Source organism: Colias eurytheme, chromosome 16 (genome assembly GCF_061535395.1).
Source record: "Colias eurytheme isolate Ceu_HAF_F1 chromosome 16, ilColEury1 Martin Lab GWU primary, whole genome shotgun sequence".
NCBI classification, from domain to species: domain Eukaryota; kingdom Metazoa; phylum Arthropoda; class Insecta; order Lepidoptera; family Pieridae; genus Colias; species Colias eurytheme.
Window position 1 is genome coordinate 7,241,552 of NC_142995.1, and position 19,311 is coordinate 7,260,862.

At 33.0% G+C, this 19,311-nt stretch overlaps 4 protein-coding genes across 5 annotated transcripts; 2 read left to right on the top strand and 2 right to left on the bottom strand.

Annotated features, from left to right (window-relative positions):
* The first annotated feature begins 251 nt into the window (after positions 1–251).
* Positions 252–7,394, top strand: Fcp1 (RNA polymerase II subunit A C-terminal domain phosphatase Fcp1). The gene is made up of 12 exons (XM_090111091.1): positions 252–477; positions 749–896; positions 1,071–1,208; positions 1,419–1,669; positions 1,869–2,011; positions 2,347–2,671; positions 4,700–4,932; positions 5,177–5,319; positions 5,881–6,036; positions 6,614–6,750; positions 6,900–6,943; positions 7,214–7,394. The coding sequence occupies exons 1-12, from the start codon at positions 260–262 to the stop codon at positions 7,342–7,344; spliced, it is 2,067 nt and encodes a 688-aa protein (XP_089967217.1). The 5' UTR covers positions 252–259; the 3' UTR covers positions 7,345–7,394.
* Positions 7,395–7,631: 237 nt separating this feature from the next.
* Positions 7,632–8,339, bottom strand: mRpS17 (mitochondrial ribosomal protein S17). The gene is made up of 2 exons (XM_090111078.1): positions 8,124–8,339; positions 7,632–8,051 (listed from the first exon to the last, which is right to left on the bottom strand). Exons 1-2 carry the CDS (start codon positions 8,247–8,249, stop codon positions 7,692–7,694), a joined length of 486 nt encoding a protein of 161 aa, XP_089967204.1. The 5' UTR covers positions 8,250–8,339; the 3' UTR covers positions 7,632–7,691.
* Positions 8,340–8,847: 508 nt separating this feature from the next.
* On the bottom strand, positions 8,848–10,673 carry Pex11ab (peroxisomal biogenesis factor 11ab). Of its 2 annotated transcripts, none has more exons than XM_090111301.1 (4): positions 10,598–10,673; positions 9,863–9,952; positions 9,646–9,761; positions 8,848–9,565 (listed from the first exon to the last, which is right to left on the bottom strand). In XM_090111301.1, the coding sequence occupies exons 2-4, from the start codon at positions 9,916–9,918 to the stop codon at positions 9,021–9,023; spliced, it is 717 nt and encodes a 238-aa protein (XP_089967427.1). In that variant the 5' UTR covers positions 9,919–9,952; positions 10,598–10,673; the 3' UTR covers positions 8,848–9,020. The 2 variants fall into 2 exon arrangements, with proteins under 2 accessions (XP_089967427.1, XP_089967426.1); XM_090111300.1 differs by lacking the exon at positions 10,598–10,673 and adding an exon at positions 10,209–10,372.
* Positions 10,673–13,576, top strand: nito (RNA-binding protein spenito). The gene is made up of 2 exons (XM_090111299.1): positions 10,673–10,832; positions 10,931–13,576. Exon 2 carries the CDS (start codon positions 10,957–10,959, stop codon positions 13,201–13,203), a length of 2,247 nt encoding a protein of 748 aa, XP_089967425.1. The 5' UTR covers positions 10,673–10,832; positions 10,931–10,956; the 3' UTR covers positions 13,204–13,576.
* Positions 13,577–19,311: the final 5,735 nt, after the last annotated feature.

A 19,311-nucleotide genomic window follows, 5' to 3' on the forward strand; every position in this document is an offset into this window, starting at 1 on the left:
TGTAAATATGTGTTCCGAAAATAACAAAAATAAAAAGTACACTGAAGTTTATGATTTATTTCATTTTTGAGACTGGCAAGGAATTTATATAGTTAATACTGGCAATATCAACGCATTTTATAGACATTTCATTGGTTGATAAATGAACGATATGTAAAATCTTAGTTTTAATTGGTTACTATCAAATAACCGCCAAAAAGATAATAAATCGACCAATAGTAGACCTAGAATTGCTGCATGTGCGTAATTTCCGTTCAAAATGGCGGATAAAACTATGTCTATTTCTGTTCCATGTGAAAAGCCTATAAAAGTAGAAAAATGGAAAGTTAAACAAGGCGCTTTTGTATCCCAAGGACAGATATTATTTTTATACAGTGATTCGTCGGGCAATAATACTGGATTTAAGAAGTTCAAAGCCTTACGCGCTGGTACTATCGTATCCATCAAGGTGAAAGAAGGAGACATTGCAGAGCCTGGGTAAGTGACGTCAGAGTTAATTAATAGTTGTTGTTTCTAGGTTATTTGAAGATAAACAATTATTATTTCTACGATTAAAGGACAAATAAGATGTACGAATTATTAAGTACTAAATCTAAACTATTTTTACCGAAACTAAATGTAAAACTCTACTAACTTTGTTTGTGTTTTTGTCTTATACCTTGGCGCCAAATCTAACTTTGAACAAAGTGCCGATTTTCAGTCAGTATTTATATTTAACACTGTTTATAAATTAAAACTGTATTTACAGAGGATGCCTAGCCGATCTGGAAGAATGCCGTCATCCTACTGTTATGAAAGATATGTGTGCAGAGTGCGGTGCGGATTTACGCGCCGAAGAACGGCAAAAACAGGACGTCGCTGTTGTCCCTATGGTTCATTCTGTACCTGAATTAAAGGTAAATATTGAAATAGTACTGAAATTGTTGTTGAATAAATGAGGACTTAGTAAATTTTTTCAAATACATACCTAAACATATAAGTTTTGTTTAGTTGTGAAACATTTCATTTCAGTTGCTTTTTAACAGATAGTAATTATGTATGTATAATGTGGATTTTTTAAATAATTTCAGGTGTCAGAAGAACTGGCTCAGAAATTAGGCAGGGAAGATGCTGATCGCTTACTAAAAGATAAGAAGTTGGTGCTACTTGTAGATCTAGATCAGACCCTTGTACATACAACAAATGATGATATTCCACCCAATGTTAAGGTAGCTTTTTATTTAATTTTTAATATTAAAAAATAAAGAAATGTGACATTTAACTCCTGTATGTTTTTCCATCCTCAAAGAACCTCAACTTAATAAATAATCTCCTGTTATTACTTATCTACTCCCTTTTATTATATAATATTCTCTAATAATGGTCATTGTTATCAGATTTATATGTATATTTACTACTTGTTCGTCTTTAATTTTCAGGGTGTGCTGCACTTTTTCTTAAGAGGCCCTGGTAGTCCAGGAAGATGGTGTCACACAAGACTCAGGCCAAGAACACAAGAATTTTTGGAATCTGCTTCAAAGAACTATGAATTGCATGTTTGTACATTTGGCGCGAGGCAATATGCACATGCTGTCACTGAATTGTTGGATCCTGAAAAGAAATATTTCTCTCATAGAATATTATCTAGAGATGAGTGTTTTGATGCAAGAACAAAATCTGCTAATTTAAAGTAAGTTTGATGCATCTGTTATAAAAATAATCCAAACAAAATACTTTATCCTGCAGTTACATGTTTTTATTATAATTCATTATCAATAAAATGAAAAAAAATAATTTTTTTTAAAAATCCTATTTTTGAAACATAATAGAAGTAATCATTTACTTGTTGCCAAATAATTACAAATTTTTTAATATTATATATATTTCAGGGCGCTCTTTCCATGTGGTGATAACATGGTGTGCATAATTGACGACAGAGAGGATGTATGGAAACACGCTGCAAATTTAATTCATGTGAGACCATACTCATTCTTTCAGTCCACTGGTGATATAAATGCTCCTCCACCTTTAAGTATGTATTTTTTGGAATTATCCATACTAATATTATAAATGCGAAAGTAACTGTCTGTCTGTCTGTTACTCAATCATGCCTTAACTACTGAACCAATTTGCATGAAATTTGGTACCTATAGAAATATTTTGATACCCGAGAAAGGACATAGGATAGGTTTTATCCCGGAAATCCCACGGGAACGGGAACTATGCGGGTTTTCTTTGACTGCGCGGGCGATACCGCGGGTGGAAAGCTAGTTAGAAATAGATTTGGTGAATAAAATCTTTTAAATTAATATTTTGTTTGGTCAAAGTAGTCATAAATACATAGTAATATTTTGTTCATTTTTTCAGTTGAAGAAAAAGCAAAGCCCAATAATGTTAAGAATGGCTCTCTAATACCTCAATTGCCGACATTGGAAGCAGAACCTGAAAAGCAAGAAGCCACACAGAATAATGTCAAAGAAAATTCTGAGAATAATGACACAAATTCCAAGATTGCTGATAAAGAGGTAAAAGATGAAAAAAAGGAAGTTAATGATAAAGCAGAAAATAATGAAAATGCACCAGTAACAGAGGCGGTGCCTCAATGGATTGAAACTTTAGATGGGCAGATAGAAATAGAAGATGCCGATGATTACTTAATATATTTAGAGGATATATTAAAGAGGATACATAAGTAAGTAATTTTATATAGCTCTATACTGTTATCAAAGATCATCTTCAACAAATTTTTTGCTATCTCCACTTATCAAGGTCCTTTTTATTTATTTCAATAAAATATTTAATCAGTATAAATTTATAAAAATTATTTAATTATTTAATCAGTGTTATACTTTATAGCTATATAAATTCATAACCTTGTAAAAATGTACAATTATTAGTTCATAATGGATTCAGATACAAGTTACATAAAAATGTATTTATGTAACTTCACTTACAAATCCATAAAACATATGTTCTGCTGAAGACTTCCTTTATTCAAGTTTTTTAAGAAAGACAGATACAAGAACAACACCTCTACAAATCAATTTTAAAAACATCCATTTCCTTAAATATATGTATTACTAGCTTTCCACCTGCGGCTTCGCCCGCGTTTTCAAAGAAAAACCCGCATAGTTCCCGTTCCCGTGGGATTTCCGGGATAAAACCTATCCTATGTGTTATTCTGATGTATAAGCTATATTGTGGTAAAGTTTCATTCAAATCCATTCAGTAGTTTTTACGTGAAAGAGTAACATCCATACATCCATACTTACAAACTTTCGCCTTTATAATATAGGGTCAACCGGGGCAAATGCAACTAAAAAATAACAAGTTTCAAGTTTGATCGGTTGCAGTTATCTCCTTTTATATTTGGTCATTTATTTGACCCATTTAGTGATTTTTGTATTTATTCAAGATTATTTTCAACCAATCAAGCAATACAGTAGTCTTATAAATAACTGGTAGTGAGAATATTTCCTAAAATTGGTAGAAAAAGTTACATTAACCCCTAGTCGGGGGTAAATGCAACTAACTGCCATAGCTCTTCTTCTATTTCATATAAAACAACGAATATAGAATATATTTATGAGATTTCATGTTATTCATAGGATTTTGAACTGGATTACCGTGTAGCAAGGACGAGTTTTCAGGAAAAATCTTATTTTTCTGATTGTGGGGCAAATGCAACTATTTGTTAGAGAATAAGTGTGGGGAATGCAAAAAACTTATTCATCGATATATTTTTATTATTCTATATATATATATATATATACAATAACGTTATCTATACAATAACGTTGCGATCGTAGATGGCGCCGCATTATTTAGAGGAAAAACTCATGTACCTACTTTGATTTACCACTTTAAATCGCAACAAAAAAAATAACAGTATACTACCTACTAAGTCAATTTTAGTTTTTGGTCAGAACAAATAATATTCTTTGTGTTAAATATTGTTAAAAACGTAAACCAAACAAAATACGTTTATTAGTTAATCAACCGTTTACTAAAAATTACTTGAACAATCACAGAACTATCCTACCTATCGTTTTTAGTTACTTATATTCTTTAACCACGCTTTATCTAATTTGAATTTTACTTATGAACCCGTCTCTGGGTATAATATCGAAGAAATAATCGATGGTTCTTCTTTAATTAATCATAAAGAAAGTATATTTTGACTACCAAGAAGGATACATAAAAAAAATATCGACACTGTCACATCACTAGTGTTTTTAGTTTCATACAAAAATATAAGGGGCTATTGTAACTAACCTCACAGTTGCAATAACCCCACAGTGAAATTTTCATGAGGCAATTGTAACTGCATCAATAACACAAAATAGAGTCAACTAACGCACTAAAAATATAAATGAAATATGCTTAATGGCTTGTGATAATCGTGTCCAATCAAAAACACCTGCAAAAAATCACTCCTAAACAATTTTTTTGTCTGCAAAACTCGACACCTGTTTTTACGCACACCAACTTCAAAATAGCGGTTTGACACAATGGCCTATCAATCAAATAGTTTTCATCGTAGGGGCACCATCTATTACTTGTAAGATTTATTAGTTGTTGAGTGATTGAATCATAGGTGGCGATTTATTACAACAACTCTAATAAATTAGTTATGATAACTAGTTGCCATAGCCCCATAGTTGCATTTGCCCCGGTTGACCCTATATAATAAATATAATATATAAATTTTAATTTTCAGACATTTCTACGATATGTACGAGAAAATGGATCATCAAATACCTGATTTGAAATTTATCATTCCTGAAGTTAAAAGTAAAGTGTTAGCTGGTACGAGTTTAGTGTTTAGCGGTTTAGTGCCCACACATCAGAGGCTAGAGACATCTAGGGCTTACTTGGTCGCAAGAAGTTTAGGAGCTGAAATAACACAGGATTTTACTGAGAAAACCACTCATTTGGTTGCGGTTAGATCAGGTAAATAACATTTTTTTAACCTTTAATTTAAATATCTTTTAAAAATGTTACTTTACCTATACCTTTTATTTCATTTGTTTTTCTTATTTCTGTTATATAATAAAATGAAATATCTATTTAATAATGTTAAACAAACCAACATAACTCAAACTCAAACATTTATTTATTCAATTAAACTTCTAATAAAAGCACTTTTGAATCGTAATAATGTAGATCTTATAATATCATTTTATATGAAAATCAGGTACAGCCAAAGTGAATGCCAGTCGTAGAATGGGGGAAGGAAAAACAAAAGTGCATGTTGTAACACCAGAGTGGCTTTGGACCTGTGCTGAAAGGTGGGAAAGGGTTGAAGAGAGACTATACCCACTGCAAAGAGGAGGACAGGTGTGATATATGTTTATCTCGAAGCTTGTATAAATAACAAAAGCTCTCCAACAGAGCAATGCACAGTGTTTAATATATTTTCAAAGCTTGTATAAATAACAAAGCCCTCCAACAGAGTAGCGCACACCGTGTTTAATATAATTTCAAATCTTGTATAAATAACAAAAGCTCTCCAACAGAGCAGTGCACACTGTGTTTAATATATTTTCAAAGCTTGTATAAATAACAAAGCCTTCCAACAGAGCAGTGCACACCGTGTTTAATATATTTTCGTAGCTTGTATAAATAACAAAAGCTCTCCAACAGAGCAGTGCACACTGTGTTTAATATAATCTCGAAGCTTGTATAAATAACAAAAGCTCTCCAACAGAGCAGTGCACACCGTGTTTAATATAATCTCGAAGCTTGTATAAATAACAAAAGCTCTCCAACAGAGCAGTGCACACCGTGTTTAATATAATCTCGAAGCTTGTATAAATAACAAAGCCCTCTAACAGAGCAGTGTACACCATGTTTAATATATTTTCAAAGCTTGTATAAATAACAACCCCCTCCATACAGAGCAGCGCGCGGCGGCCGCCCGCGCACTGCAGCAGCCCGCCGCCCGCCCCGCCCGTACCCGCGCTGCGCAAGCGCACACCCTCCGGCCGCTTCATGGACACGCTCAACCCGCTGCTGTCCTTCTCCAGCGACGACATCGCAGATATGGACCGGGAGGTATTCATGATTTTGTACATAACTACCTGCGCCTCGGAGTTTCACTCGCGTGGATCTACTCCTGTAGCCTATAGTCCTCCTATATAGCCTATAGCCTTCCTATATAGCATATAGCCTTCCTCGGTAAATGGGCTATCTAACACCGAAATAATTTTTCTAATCGGACCAGTAGTTCCTGAGATTAGCGCGTTCAAACAAACTCTTCAGCTTTATAATATTATAGTATAGATTCTCATATTAGGATGATGAGGAAAGATCTTTATTTTGGTAGGTAAATTAAAATATTAACATCATAACATGCTATTAGATACATGCAATTTAAAAAATATTGTTTCTTTATTAGAAAGCTACTACGTCTTGACATGAACATTTTTTATTCATGAACATTTTTTATTCTGCAGAACAGCTAGATCAGATTCATTCGTTTTTCACTGCTTTCACTTAAAATTTTATGTCTCAAAATTTTTGAGTCCAAATCCATGCCAAGATCGTAAATTTACAAATTAATAAATTATATTTAATTAGCCTTCTTAATTTGTATTTTTATACATAAATCTATCCAACTGTTTACTTTTAGGTGGAGGATATCTTTAATGAATCAGACGAAAGTTCATCGGATGATGAGAAAAAGCCGCAGGATGAAGATGATGATGAAGAAAATCTTTCAGAGGATAGATTACTAGCACTTGAAACTGCTAATAACTCTCAAGAAAGGTATAATAATATACACTCATATTTCTGTGTTGTTTTAAATTATTTCTAAAATATGAAAACAAAATTAATTATAAAAGCTGATCAGCTATTTTTCGCACTTTACGTTTAGATTGTTTCATATTTTTTATATTGTTTTCATTCGTTTGTAGGTTGCAAGAGAAAGACGAAGATAACTCTAGTGATTCAGATACAGGTATGCACTGCTAACATATATTATGAATCATAGCAAAAATATTTTTTCTACTTTACAACAATTCTTTAAGACATAAGTTGTAAACACAAAAAATACATTTTTTTACTTAGCCTCTGTAGAAACTGTTTTCTTTTTTTTTATATCATATATCATGGTCCTATAGAATTTTTATTTAACCTATTGTATAAAGCCTCTGCAGAAATATAAATTATATTTTGTCTTATGTCACAATTACATAAAATTTTCATTAAACTTAATTTTTTAATCCAGATGCTGCGCCACGAAAACGACCAAGACCATCAACACCTCCATCTGACGATGACATACCTCCCGATGATGATGATAGTTCATGGAACCTCATGGGAGCTGCTTTAGAAAGAGAATTTTTAGCGCAGGACTGATACCAGCATTATGATATAGAAATTTTGTTTATTAAATTTGTTTTTTTAAATGTGTTGTTTTCTTTTACCCTGTATCTGGTAAATAGTTGTCTTAATTGATAAATTTTGTTAAGAGAAATTGGTATGGAATGGATTTCAATTCAATATAATACTTGGCTAGTTTTGTTTCAATTTAAAATATTTCCTACACAAAAGGTATTTCAGAGTGAGAGGAATGAATTCACATTACTGCATGTTGACAACAAAAATTATTTTACATAAATGGGAAAGTTTAAATGAAAACATAATTTATATTCTAAGCATATATTTACACTACCTATAAATTACATAATATTAAAATCTTAGATCTAAACTGCATAAGGATCATTCTCATCAAAAACATGGAACTTTGTATATGTGGGTTTTGATGTAAAATCTTTCTTTCCATCTTGCCAACCTCTGGGAGGTGCTTTATCGTAATCAAACGCAGAATCGAGTTTACCATACAGCTCTGCTTGCCTATCAATATCTTCACGATAATATGCTTTTGCAACTTTCTTTCCACTTATGGGATCTGTAACATCTCCAAACGGATGCACTACTTCTTTTACTTCATGTGTTATTAATTTAGTCATTTTTTGTGGTAATGCTTGGATCAAAACTATGTCCCCAGTCTTGCACATTTTATTTGGATCATGGCAATAGTAGAATTCATCTTTCCTGAAATACTAAAAGTAGTAATAGTTAGAGAATCTATATAAATTGCAAGCAATGTAAAAATACCCAGTTTGTATACATACCATTAATAAATTTTCGTCCAATTCTAACCTCTTCACACGAATTTTTGTTGCATTTTGTTTCACCGTAGGTACACATTGGCCAAGCAAAAGAAACTTTTTCGCAGCGTCTTTAATTTTATGCGCCATTGTACCGAATTTTTAATTATTCCTTTTTGCTATAGTTATTATTTATTTTTATTATTTGCAATTGCAAATTGAAATACAATAATTTTGGGAATTGGGCCCGTCCTTTGACACTTGACAGATTTAAAATTTGACAACTTTTTTTGACAATACAGACAATGATTGCCATAACCAACGCCACAGAATTAAAAGAAATGTGTTGTTTTTCCCCGAATTTAAACTCAAAATTCAAAAACTTTTCAATTCCGTCGAATATAATCCTATTCGTGGTCTATTCATATGTTGATATTTGAATAAAAATATGTAAGCGATTATTGATGATTTTACTGCATGCATCTTTTGAATTTTTCAAGCTTTAATAGCTCAACTTGATTCATTGTTCATAATTATTTTTTCTTAAATCGTTTATCCATTGTTCTGGTATAAACTTGGATAGAGATTAGACTACTCTAGGTATGTAATAATGGTATAAAAATTGTATAATCTCAAAAGTTTATCTAATAATTATTTTTTTACTGGCTTGTATTTAATCTATCAACTATATTACCATCCTAGCTTGAAAATGTAGGTAAGTTCAAATCTAAGTTTTAAATAAAACACATTTCATGTACAAATCCCCATTTAATGCACCTTTATTAACTTCTCCTTGTTATCACATAACAATAAACATTATAATTTATTTTGATGATTATCATACACCACTAATTCCCATATAATATACCACCATACATAAGGTTACATAGAACAGCATAATATAATGCTATAACAAGCACTTCACGCAGGCACTAATTTTGTTATAGGTTTTACTAAAGTTATTAATGCAGCAAGTGACGATAAAGTTCCCAGTGTACCAATAGCACTAGGGCTTAACTTTGTAAACCCTAATGCAGTTAACGGTATAAAAATATCACAAGAATTCTTTAATGTGTCTATGAAAATATCTTTATGACAGCAAAGAACAGCAGACAAATGTTTCATACTGACGTGTAAATCAAAATTCTTTACTGAACCTGCAATGAGGTTTGTGGGCCTAAGGAATGTTGTTCTATTCAATTCTAGAACATGTAAGATTTCATAGAAATCACGAGCTAAATTGGCAATAATTGATATCAACCAAAATTTGTTTGCAGTGCGATTCCAGTTGTCAGAATCTGTTTTAAGAAAACCACTTTTTGTCAACCACACAACATGATCTGCATAGAGAAATAATGCATGAGCAATTTTACTTATAGTTAATGATATTCTTAAAAATGGATCTTCTATGTTGAGCGAGTTCAATGCTGTATAGCATATGTCAACACATCTTCCAAGTCTTAAAACTGAAAAAAAAAAAAACAAATAAAATGATATCAGATAATGTGGTTAATGAAATTGTATAAAATAAAAAAAATATACAAACCTTTCCTAAATGAGCTTAAATTACTTTCCAAGCTCTTTATTCTGTCAATGGAGTATTTATTTGCATTTCTCCTTTCTAATTGATGCCAGACCAGTCGACTTGCATATTGAATTAACCTTGAATATAAAAAAAACACAGCTAAATTCTAGAATGCATAGAGATTGATAAAAAGGCGATTTTATGGCTTATTTATAAAAATACACAATTTATCACTGACCTGGCAAGTTTATCTCTCCCATTGGACTGATTATTTATTTTTATGACAATGTCCATTATGAAAATATCATAAATAGATTTACAACATGATCTGGAACAGATTAATACAAATAACAATACAAAACGCATACATTTAAATCCAGAATAATACATAAGGAAAATCACCTTCAAAAACAACTGATTAAAGTACTACGATTACTTGAATAATAGGATAATTCAAACTAATTAAACCATCGATTTTTGAATAAGTATCAATTCGTTTAATTGCTTTTGGAATGAAACATTTAAACAGGAAGATGAAAGCATAAAATTTTGTGTTCTACTTTAAAAGGTAGCAATGTACTTACACGTTGTATTTATTAATGTTAAGTTTCAAATAAACTTGACTGAGATCTATATATGATTGGTGAACTCATATAATAAGACAAGAAGACTATTAAATCGATGGAAATATTATAATTTAATAATTATTAATTTTAGACAGTAAACATACTAGATCATGGATGATAGATCTCTGACACTGACACTTGACAGCTGACTTAGTCTGCTGTCAATCCCAGACTATAATAAAATTATAGACATCTTATTTAAGAAGTCTCATAATTCATATATATATTATATTATATATCTTTTAAATTCTTATTTAAATCACTACAAATGAATGAAAATCGTAATATTTTCTTAAAAAGTTTTAAAGTTTTAATAAAATATTTATACTGGTAGCCCAGTTACTTACTCTATGGCACCGGCACTTGACCTCGATCGAAGTGGCGATCTTTGAAGAGGTGATGCATCAAGCAGCCATTTTGAAATCAAACTTTCGATGTGAAACAGGAATTCAATGCTCTGTTGATCGTGGTATTTGTGCGAGTTCGTTTAATTTTTTTGTTTTCTTAGTTTAGCGACTATTTAGTGTGGCGGTGGAGTTTTGTGACCTTTGAAAGTGATATCGGTCCTTTATTTGTTTTGTGGTAAGACTTTAGACTATACTGACTTGATAAAGTGAGGCGTTAAATTTTTCTGGAACAAGACGACATTTTGAAGTGACGTGTAATGTTGTGAATTTCAGATAGTGGTTCATCGTACTGAGCTTTCATGATCGGCTTACCGCGTAGCGATAGAGATAGAGATCGTATAACGGTGAAAATTCGCAATATGAAGAGGAGTTCGTCTAGGGACAGTATGCCGCGATCGAAAAGGACGCGTAGTAGCATAGGGAGGTATGACGATAGTTCAGATGAGCGTGCTACACCAGAAAGAGTGAGAAGGCGAGTTCGTTCGCCGAGTCCCCGCGGTCGGTACATGTCTCCTCATCGAGATGATTACGTTAGGTCTCGCGAAGTCAGAGAGGAATCTGTGCGACCGTATTATAAGGTTCTTTGCGTCAGTGCTCTACATCCGAAAGCTTCTGACGAAATTGTAAAAGATACTCTTTATAGAGAGTATAAGAAATTTGGTGACTTTAGTATTAAAATTTCCCATGAATTAGATGAAAGGGTTGCTTATGTTTGCTTCCGAAGTGCAGAAGATGCTAGGGATGCTAAGCATGCTAAACCCAGAATCATTTTATATGATAAGGTTGCTATTGTTGACCCTGTGTACGAACCTGTCCGATCAGAGTATAGAAGTAGACCACGAAGTATAACTCCACCTGACTATGATCGTCCTTACTCTTATGCGTGGTCGCCTGTACCTGAGAGACGCAGACCACCACCTGAAGATAGAGCATATGGTATTCCTCCAGCAGTTCCTCCGCACCATAGGGACTTCAGACCCCCAATGCATGAATATCCAATGGCAGGTCCTCACGGTCCCCCAATGCACCACCGTCCACCCATGCACCATCCTCCACACCCACATTACATGCCAAGGCCATATATGCCCAGACCTCATCACCCACCATTTGAGAAAGTAGAGAACAAAAAAGATAAATTTCCCAACTATTTACATCACGTCCAACCTGAAGATGATCCCTTGGCCACTAGAACCTTATTTGCAGGTAATTTAGAAATCAACATATCAGATGAAGAATTACGTCGTATTTTTGGTCGTTATGGAATTGTCGAAGACATCGATATTAAGAGGCCACCACCAGGAACAGGAAATGCATTTGCATTTGTTCGTTATCAAACATTGGACATGGCACATAGGGCAAAGGTAGAGCTGTCAGGGCAGTATATTGGTAAATTTCAGTGTAAGATTGGATATGGTAAAGCTACTCCTACGACTCGAGTTTGGGTAGGAGGTCTTGGCCCATGGACTTCAGTTGCCCAACTAGAAAGAGAATTTGATAGATTTGGCGCAATCAAGAAAATTGAATATGCTAAAGGTGAACCCCATGCTTACATATTGTATGATTCAATTGACGCAGCACAAGCTGCTGTAAAAGAAATGAGAGGTTTTCCATTAGGAGGACCAGACAGGCGGCTAAGAATTGATTTTGCAGATGTTGGCACCGGAGGGCCTTACAGACCAAAACCATATGTACCACCAGTTGGTGAAGACGGTCGCCCTGTTGAGGGATATGAGGGTTATGAGGGAACATGGGATGACAGCTATGGTTATGGTGGTTCTTATAGAGGTAGAGGAGGCCATCGTGGGCGTGGTCGAGGAATGTATCGCGGTGTATATCACGGAACAGGTGATTATCGCGATGAGGAATGGCGAAGAGCGCCAGAAGGTGAATATGAAGGTCGCATTCGTCGCTCTGGTTCGCGAGAGCCGGGAGTAGACCGTTCACGTTCCAGATCACTACGTCGCCGATCCCCAGACAGTGATTCAGATGGTTCACCTCGAAGAAGCGGTGGAATGCTATCCTCAGCACGAACACTCCCTGAAGTTGTGCGCAAAGCAACCACTATTTGGAATGGGGCATTAATTCTGAAAAATTCTTTATTCCCTACTAAATTTCATCTCACTGATGGTGATTCTGAAATAATTGACAGCCTCATGAAGGATGAAGATGGCAAGAATCAACTAAGAATTACACAGAGGCTAAGATTGGATCAACCAAAGTTGGATGATGTACAGAAGAGAATTGCTACATCCAGTTCCCATGCAATTTTCCTGGGTGTGGCAGGTTCAACGGCATCCATATCAAACGATGATGCCAGTATACAAACCAGGCCTATGCGCAATTTGGTCTCATACTTGAAACAAAAAGAAGCTGCAGGAGTAATATCTCTTTTGAATAAAGAAACAGAGGCAACAGGAGTGTTGTACTCGTTCCCACCATGTGAATTTTCTACAGAATTATTAAAGAGGACTTGCCATAACTTGACAGAGGAAAGCCTTAAAGAGGACCATTTGGTTATTGTGGTGGTGAGGGGAGGGTCTGCATAAATTTACGTCATGATTTATTAACTTAGACATTTATGCATTAGTTTAAGTTTCTTTCTAAAGTTTTAATGAAATAGTAAACAAATCGTTTTTATTATATAACTTGTGACGTGTAGTGCTGCTTTATTGTGATGTGTTTGTAAAAGAAATTGTGAAGGTTAAATATTTTTTGATTGTGAAAGTGCTGTGATTGTCACAGTTTAATGTGTAAGCAATAATTATCGCAAGATATAATATATTTATAATTTAGTTTTGCTAGAGTATTTTTGAAACATACTTGTGTATTTAAGGAACAAACTTGAGTTATAGTGTAATAATCAGTGTATGTCAGGTGATGTGTAGTGTGTGTGAACACAAATAGATAATATTAAACAAAGTTGTTGTTTTTTTGTACCTTGTGAGATGTGATACTAAGTGCAGTTTAGTTAAGTGCCTTAAGTGAGCAGGTGTTGTTCAATTATTACAGAATTGACATTGGGCTTGATATTGATTTGGAAGAAATTTATATATAAAGTGCATAGTGCTTTAGTTTGTGTTTAGTGCAGCCCAATGGGAGATAAATTAATTAAACAGTGGTTATAGTGGGTGAAGTATTGCTGAGTAAGTAATTATATGTGATATAGGGTTTGGAATCACGAAATAGAACATTTTTTCAGCTTTTTCTATAAAACTGAAAGTTAAAATGAATAGTGATTTTACGAAACTGTTTTTGTTTGTTCTGTAATTTAAAGTAACTGAAGTTCTTTTATAATTTAATAATTTGACTATCATTGATTTTAAACAAACACAATTATATTTATTGCATAGTTAGAAATACCTTAAAAATTGAAATATTTTTAATTAACAAAAATACTATATTTTAACCTACAATCCGTTCCAGTTCCGTTCCATTCAACTAATTATGTAAGTATTTTGGTAAGTATATTACAAAATGACTGATGATTTTTACAGTAGTAGAGCAGATTAATAATTATATAAAATTCATATTGGACTTTGTCCATAAACTTGATTTATTAAATCCAAATTTAAACAAGTTAATGAAACTAAAATTAGTATGGCTTCATAGCCTTAAAGGTTATGATACCTATTGTGATCTCATAAGTCATATAAGTACCTTTATCATATAAGCAAGATTTAATACCTAGTGATAGTAGATTTAGTACCTATTTGAATACAAAAAAAATAACAAACAGGTTGCACACAACATTAAAATGCAGTGTTTCCAACTGTACACCTTTGCTCCTGGCAAAATTTCAATAGCAGAAAATAATCAAATGGCATTGCATTGTAGTCACATTTAATTCAGGCTTAAAGTCTTTATTATAAAAGTCATATTAGAGCAGGCTCCAAGGAGATGTTCGTTTGCAAAAATCGCGGACCTAAATCTGACTTCTGATATATATTGTATAGATCCCAGACATCCTATAGACAGATGTTGCCAACCAGTTTTGTGGTCCCCCTGCCCGCACCCCGGTAATTAAATATGGCATACAAAGAAAAAATTAAAAATTTCCAAAACATGCCGTGTGGGGTATCAAATGAAAGAGCTTATTGAGTAGATCACGAATATATAGCATACTATATACATTTCTTACACTTTCTCTAAGATTTTTTAGAAAATTTACGAAAATGGTCCATTTTTGAGTTAACTTTAAACCACTATAGATTGAAAACTCATGAATATATTTTTTAAATTATTATTTTAAATAATTAACAATAGTCCATTGTTTATGATTCAATAGTTCGTAATATAATATAAGTGAGCTATGTGGTGGATTTGATGAAAATAACTATATACTATATGCACTTGAAAATATACTCGCCATCTTTGAATGCTCCCCCCACTCCCCCATGCAACTATTTCACTGTACGAAATATTGAATCGTAAACAATGGACTATTGTTAATTATTTAAAATAATAATTTAAAAAATATATTCATGAGTTTTCAATCTATAGTGGTTTAAAGTTAACTCAAAAATGGACCATTTTCGTAAATTTTCTAAAAAATCTTAGAGAAAGTGTAAGAAATGTATATAGTATGCTATATATTCGTGATCTACTCAATAAGCTCTTTCATTTGATACCCCACACGGAATGTTTTGGAAATTTTTATTTTTTTCTTTGTATGCCATATTTAATTACCGGGGTGCGGGCAGGGGGACCACAAAACTGGTTGGCAACATCTGTCTATAGGATGTCTGGGATCTATACAATATATATCAGAAGTCAGATTTAGGTCCGCGATTTTTGCAAACGAAACTCCACTGAGAGTCCGGTCTATATATTATTATAAAAACTAAGTTTTCCTATTTCCAATAATTATGGAGTTATTTGTGCTAGATACCTACCTACGTACCTACATTAAAAAAAAGTTATAAACTATGTATGAACTAAACTATGTATATACTATATATTATGTACTTTTTTTGTAGTAGTACTTAGGGTTAATTTTACACAAATAATATTTATTTGTATTTTCAGTGAAGTCGTCGCAGGAAAGTGCTGGTGATATGTTTTTAGATAAGTGTTCAATAATTCATAATTATGTGAAAAATAAATGAGTTAAAGTAATATCTTGGTCTTTACTTAATATCTCTCTTCACTTAACTCAGCCAACCGTTACAACAGTTGTTCTTATTCTTAGTAGAAATAAAAAAAAAACTTAAAGGCATAATGTTTATTAGTACCTACCTACTTAATAGGGAAATTTTGCAAATTATACATTTCTAATGTAGAGAATCTGAACCGGTGTAGGTTATTAATTTAAGCTATAGCATACTACCTATATTAAAAAAAAAACAATAGGTACATTTTGTATTTTAATTTCATTATGAATACCTACACATAACCAGGCACCTAATATCATAAGATCATTTAGTTTTAAATTATATTTCATAGGAACAACTTTGTTTGCTTTTTTTTTATTTGCAATTTTGGGAACACTAGGGTCAGATTAGTATGTAGGTATCCGACACAGACAAACTGCTAAATAAGTATTCATCATTCCTTTCCACACCTTTCAATCTTACATATGAATTCAGAATTTTATCAATTTATTTTTAATTAAATGTAAAATATTTAGAATATTTATATGTACTACTTGTTAGGCAGTTGAATAAATACTGTGTTGTTAAAAAAATGTTTTTCGGTTATCTTGTAGTTAAATCGGTTTTATGTTTAAATTATTATTCAAATTATAAAACCTATTAATTAGTTTCTGAAAATGATGGCCTAGTGAGTCGGATTTTATTTAAATTTTGTTATAGCTGACTTGGCAATATTATGTTGACAATTTTTCCTAGGTAGCCTGTGCCATGAAAGAAGTCCCACGGCGAAGGTAGGAACTAAATTTGGCAGATCGTTTTTTTTTTCTCGTCATGGCGAGATGTGTGAGCACAGAACAGAAACAACATTTGTTTTTACTGTTCTGCGGGTGTGAGAGATCGGTCTTAGTATGTAGATTTTTTTATTTCATTACCATTGAGATGACCATGGACATTTTGTAGAAAAAGATTACGAGTTGCCTTTCTAAGTACCACTGCACTGTGAACCTTATGATGAAACGAAGTATTACATTTAAAACAAATGGAATAGGAAATTCACACATTGTGGTGGACAATATGTTTCTGGCATAGTGGGGTAAATTTTTAAATGCACAGCTGCCCCTACTACACTTAGATATTATCAAGTTACGTGCCGGCAACTAAAACTGGAATATATACTTTTTATATACTTATTCAAATTACCTAAAATTAGCGGCCACTGGCGGGGCCGCGTGGCGGCATAATACTGGCAACATTATTTTAAGCACCGATAGACAAGATTTTTGTCAAACCGCTGTTAAACGGCTGTTGCTATTGAATGTCAATTTTTATGAAAACTACCTTCATTTATCGCACATGTTCAAGATAATAATATAAATATTTTCGAAATGAAGTCTGAAGGTATAATTTATTACATTATTTTCTAGATTCGTTACTATAATTCCATATACTTACCATGTAATATTAGCTTACAGACAACACTATAAAATGAAAAGTTTAGATTATTTATTAATTATTATAGATGGAAAAGACAGTGAAATTGATAGTCGAAACAAAGCCTATTTAACAGCGTTGAAGAGAATCCATCGTGAGTCCATCAGTAAGAGCGTTATTCCTGCAGAAATGCTGCCGCCGAGAGAAAGACACCGCAACAAAGAGCAGAAGGAGCAACCATTTGTGTTAGTTTTTCTTTTTGAAATGTTTGATAACAAAAGGTTTGGCAATCGTTTTTCACTAAAACACACAGACTGCACAGATTTTTTAAAATACATACTTACAATATGTAACTGTAAGTTTGTAAATTTTGGTAGTAAATATCAATAATAATTCAGTACCGGTAATAATTCAGTTCACGTACCTACCTCATATTAACGCAAAGGTTTTATTATAACAAGATTATAACATATTTTATCGATAGTACATACAAACTCTCAGGGATATATAATAAGTTATTCATTGACTATTATAATTTGAATTTGAATTTATGTAACTCAATGTCACATAACCGTAAGATCGGCTTACGTGGATAAATAAATAGGTATTGAGTGGAGCAGCTATTTTCATATACCCACTTATGACAGGTATTTCTAAATTACGGTATACTAAAATTACTAAGATAAGTGGCCATTCACATTTGACGAAAACGGAAACAAAATGTTTTCGGTAGATGAGCGCAAACATACCTACATGTGTATTGTGTACATCGCACGATTATTTGTAAGCAGGTATTGTACGAATATTAATTGTATGCAAGGAGTATATTCCTCTATGCGACGTGTCCACTAGATTTTCATACTTCTGAGTGACAATAATCGATTCCTATAATTACAAATAGTTTGAAAAATGTGACTGGAAGTTGGAGCGATGTACACGAAGCCAAGCGTGTAGCTGTGATGGCGTCACTAGTGCCGGATGAAATAATTTATAAGCATTCGGACTATTCAGTCCGATGTTACGAAACAGCCCTTATGTTTATAGATGTTTCTGGTAATAATGACTTCGTTTCTTTCTTTTATCTCCCCTACCAAATACGGTTACTTTCGAGACTACCCACCATCTATTGTTTGGGGCAGTATTCAATAGAACATCTTCTCTTATATATAACTAGCGGTCCGCCCCGGCTTCGCCCGTGGTACATATTTCGCAATAAAAGTTAGCCTATGTTCTTTCTCAGGGTCTAAAGATTATCTGTGCCAAATTTCATCAAAATCGGTCCAGTAGTTTATGCGTGAAAACCATACATACATACATACATACATACAAACCTTTCCTCTTTATAATATTAGTATAGAAAAATGAATCGCAAAATGTGTTGGTAAGCGCATAACTCGAGAACGGCTGAACTGATTTCGATAATTCTTTTTTTATTATATTCCTTGAAGTACGAGGATGGTTCTTATGGATAGAAAACGTAAATATGTACCACGGGCGATGCTGGGGCGGACCGCTAGTCCATTTATAAATTAAAGACTAACGAATTTGAAATGTTGTGCTCATGTATCATATAGGCTTGCATAAAATGAATAGCCGTTTATTTCGTTAAAATTAATAAATCTATGTATATAGGTTTTACTGATCTTTGCGAGACTTACACAAAAGCTGGTCAGGGTGGTCCTTCACGTCTTACGCAAGTTCTAAACTTATATATCGGGGCTATGGTCCAAGAAATACTCACACATAAAGGAGACGTTCTTAAATTCTCTGGAGATGCATTTCTATGTATGTGGAAGAAGTCCCCCAAGCTGAATATGCAAGATGTCGTCCATACAGCGATTGATTGTGGATTATTGATTCAAAAAAATTACGGACGGTATATAACTGATGTTGGCGTGGTTCTAAAAGGTTTGAACAAAATTTTAATTATAATTATTATTTAAACTACTTCTTTGCGAATATATACTTATATGAATATTTTCAAATTAAACCTATCATTGTTCACATTCACACATAACATCACATCATTTGAAAAATAAGATTTTACTTACTTAAATATCCTGTATGCATGTCAATAACGGTTTATTCTATTTCGCCTGACTTTTACATCTTTTTTTTTTAAACAAACGTTAA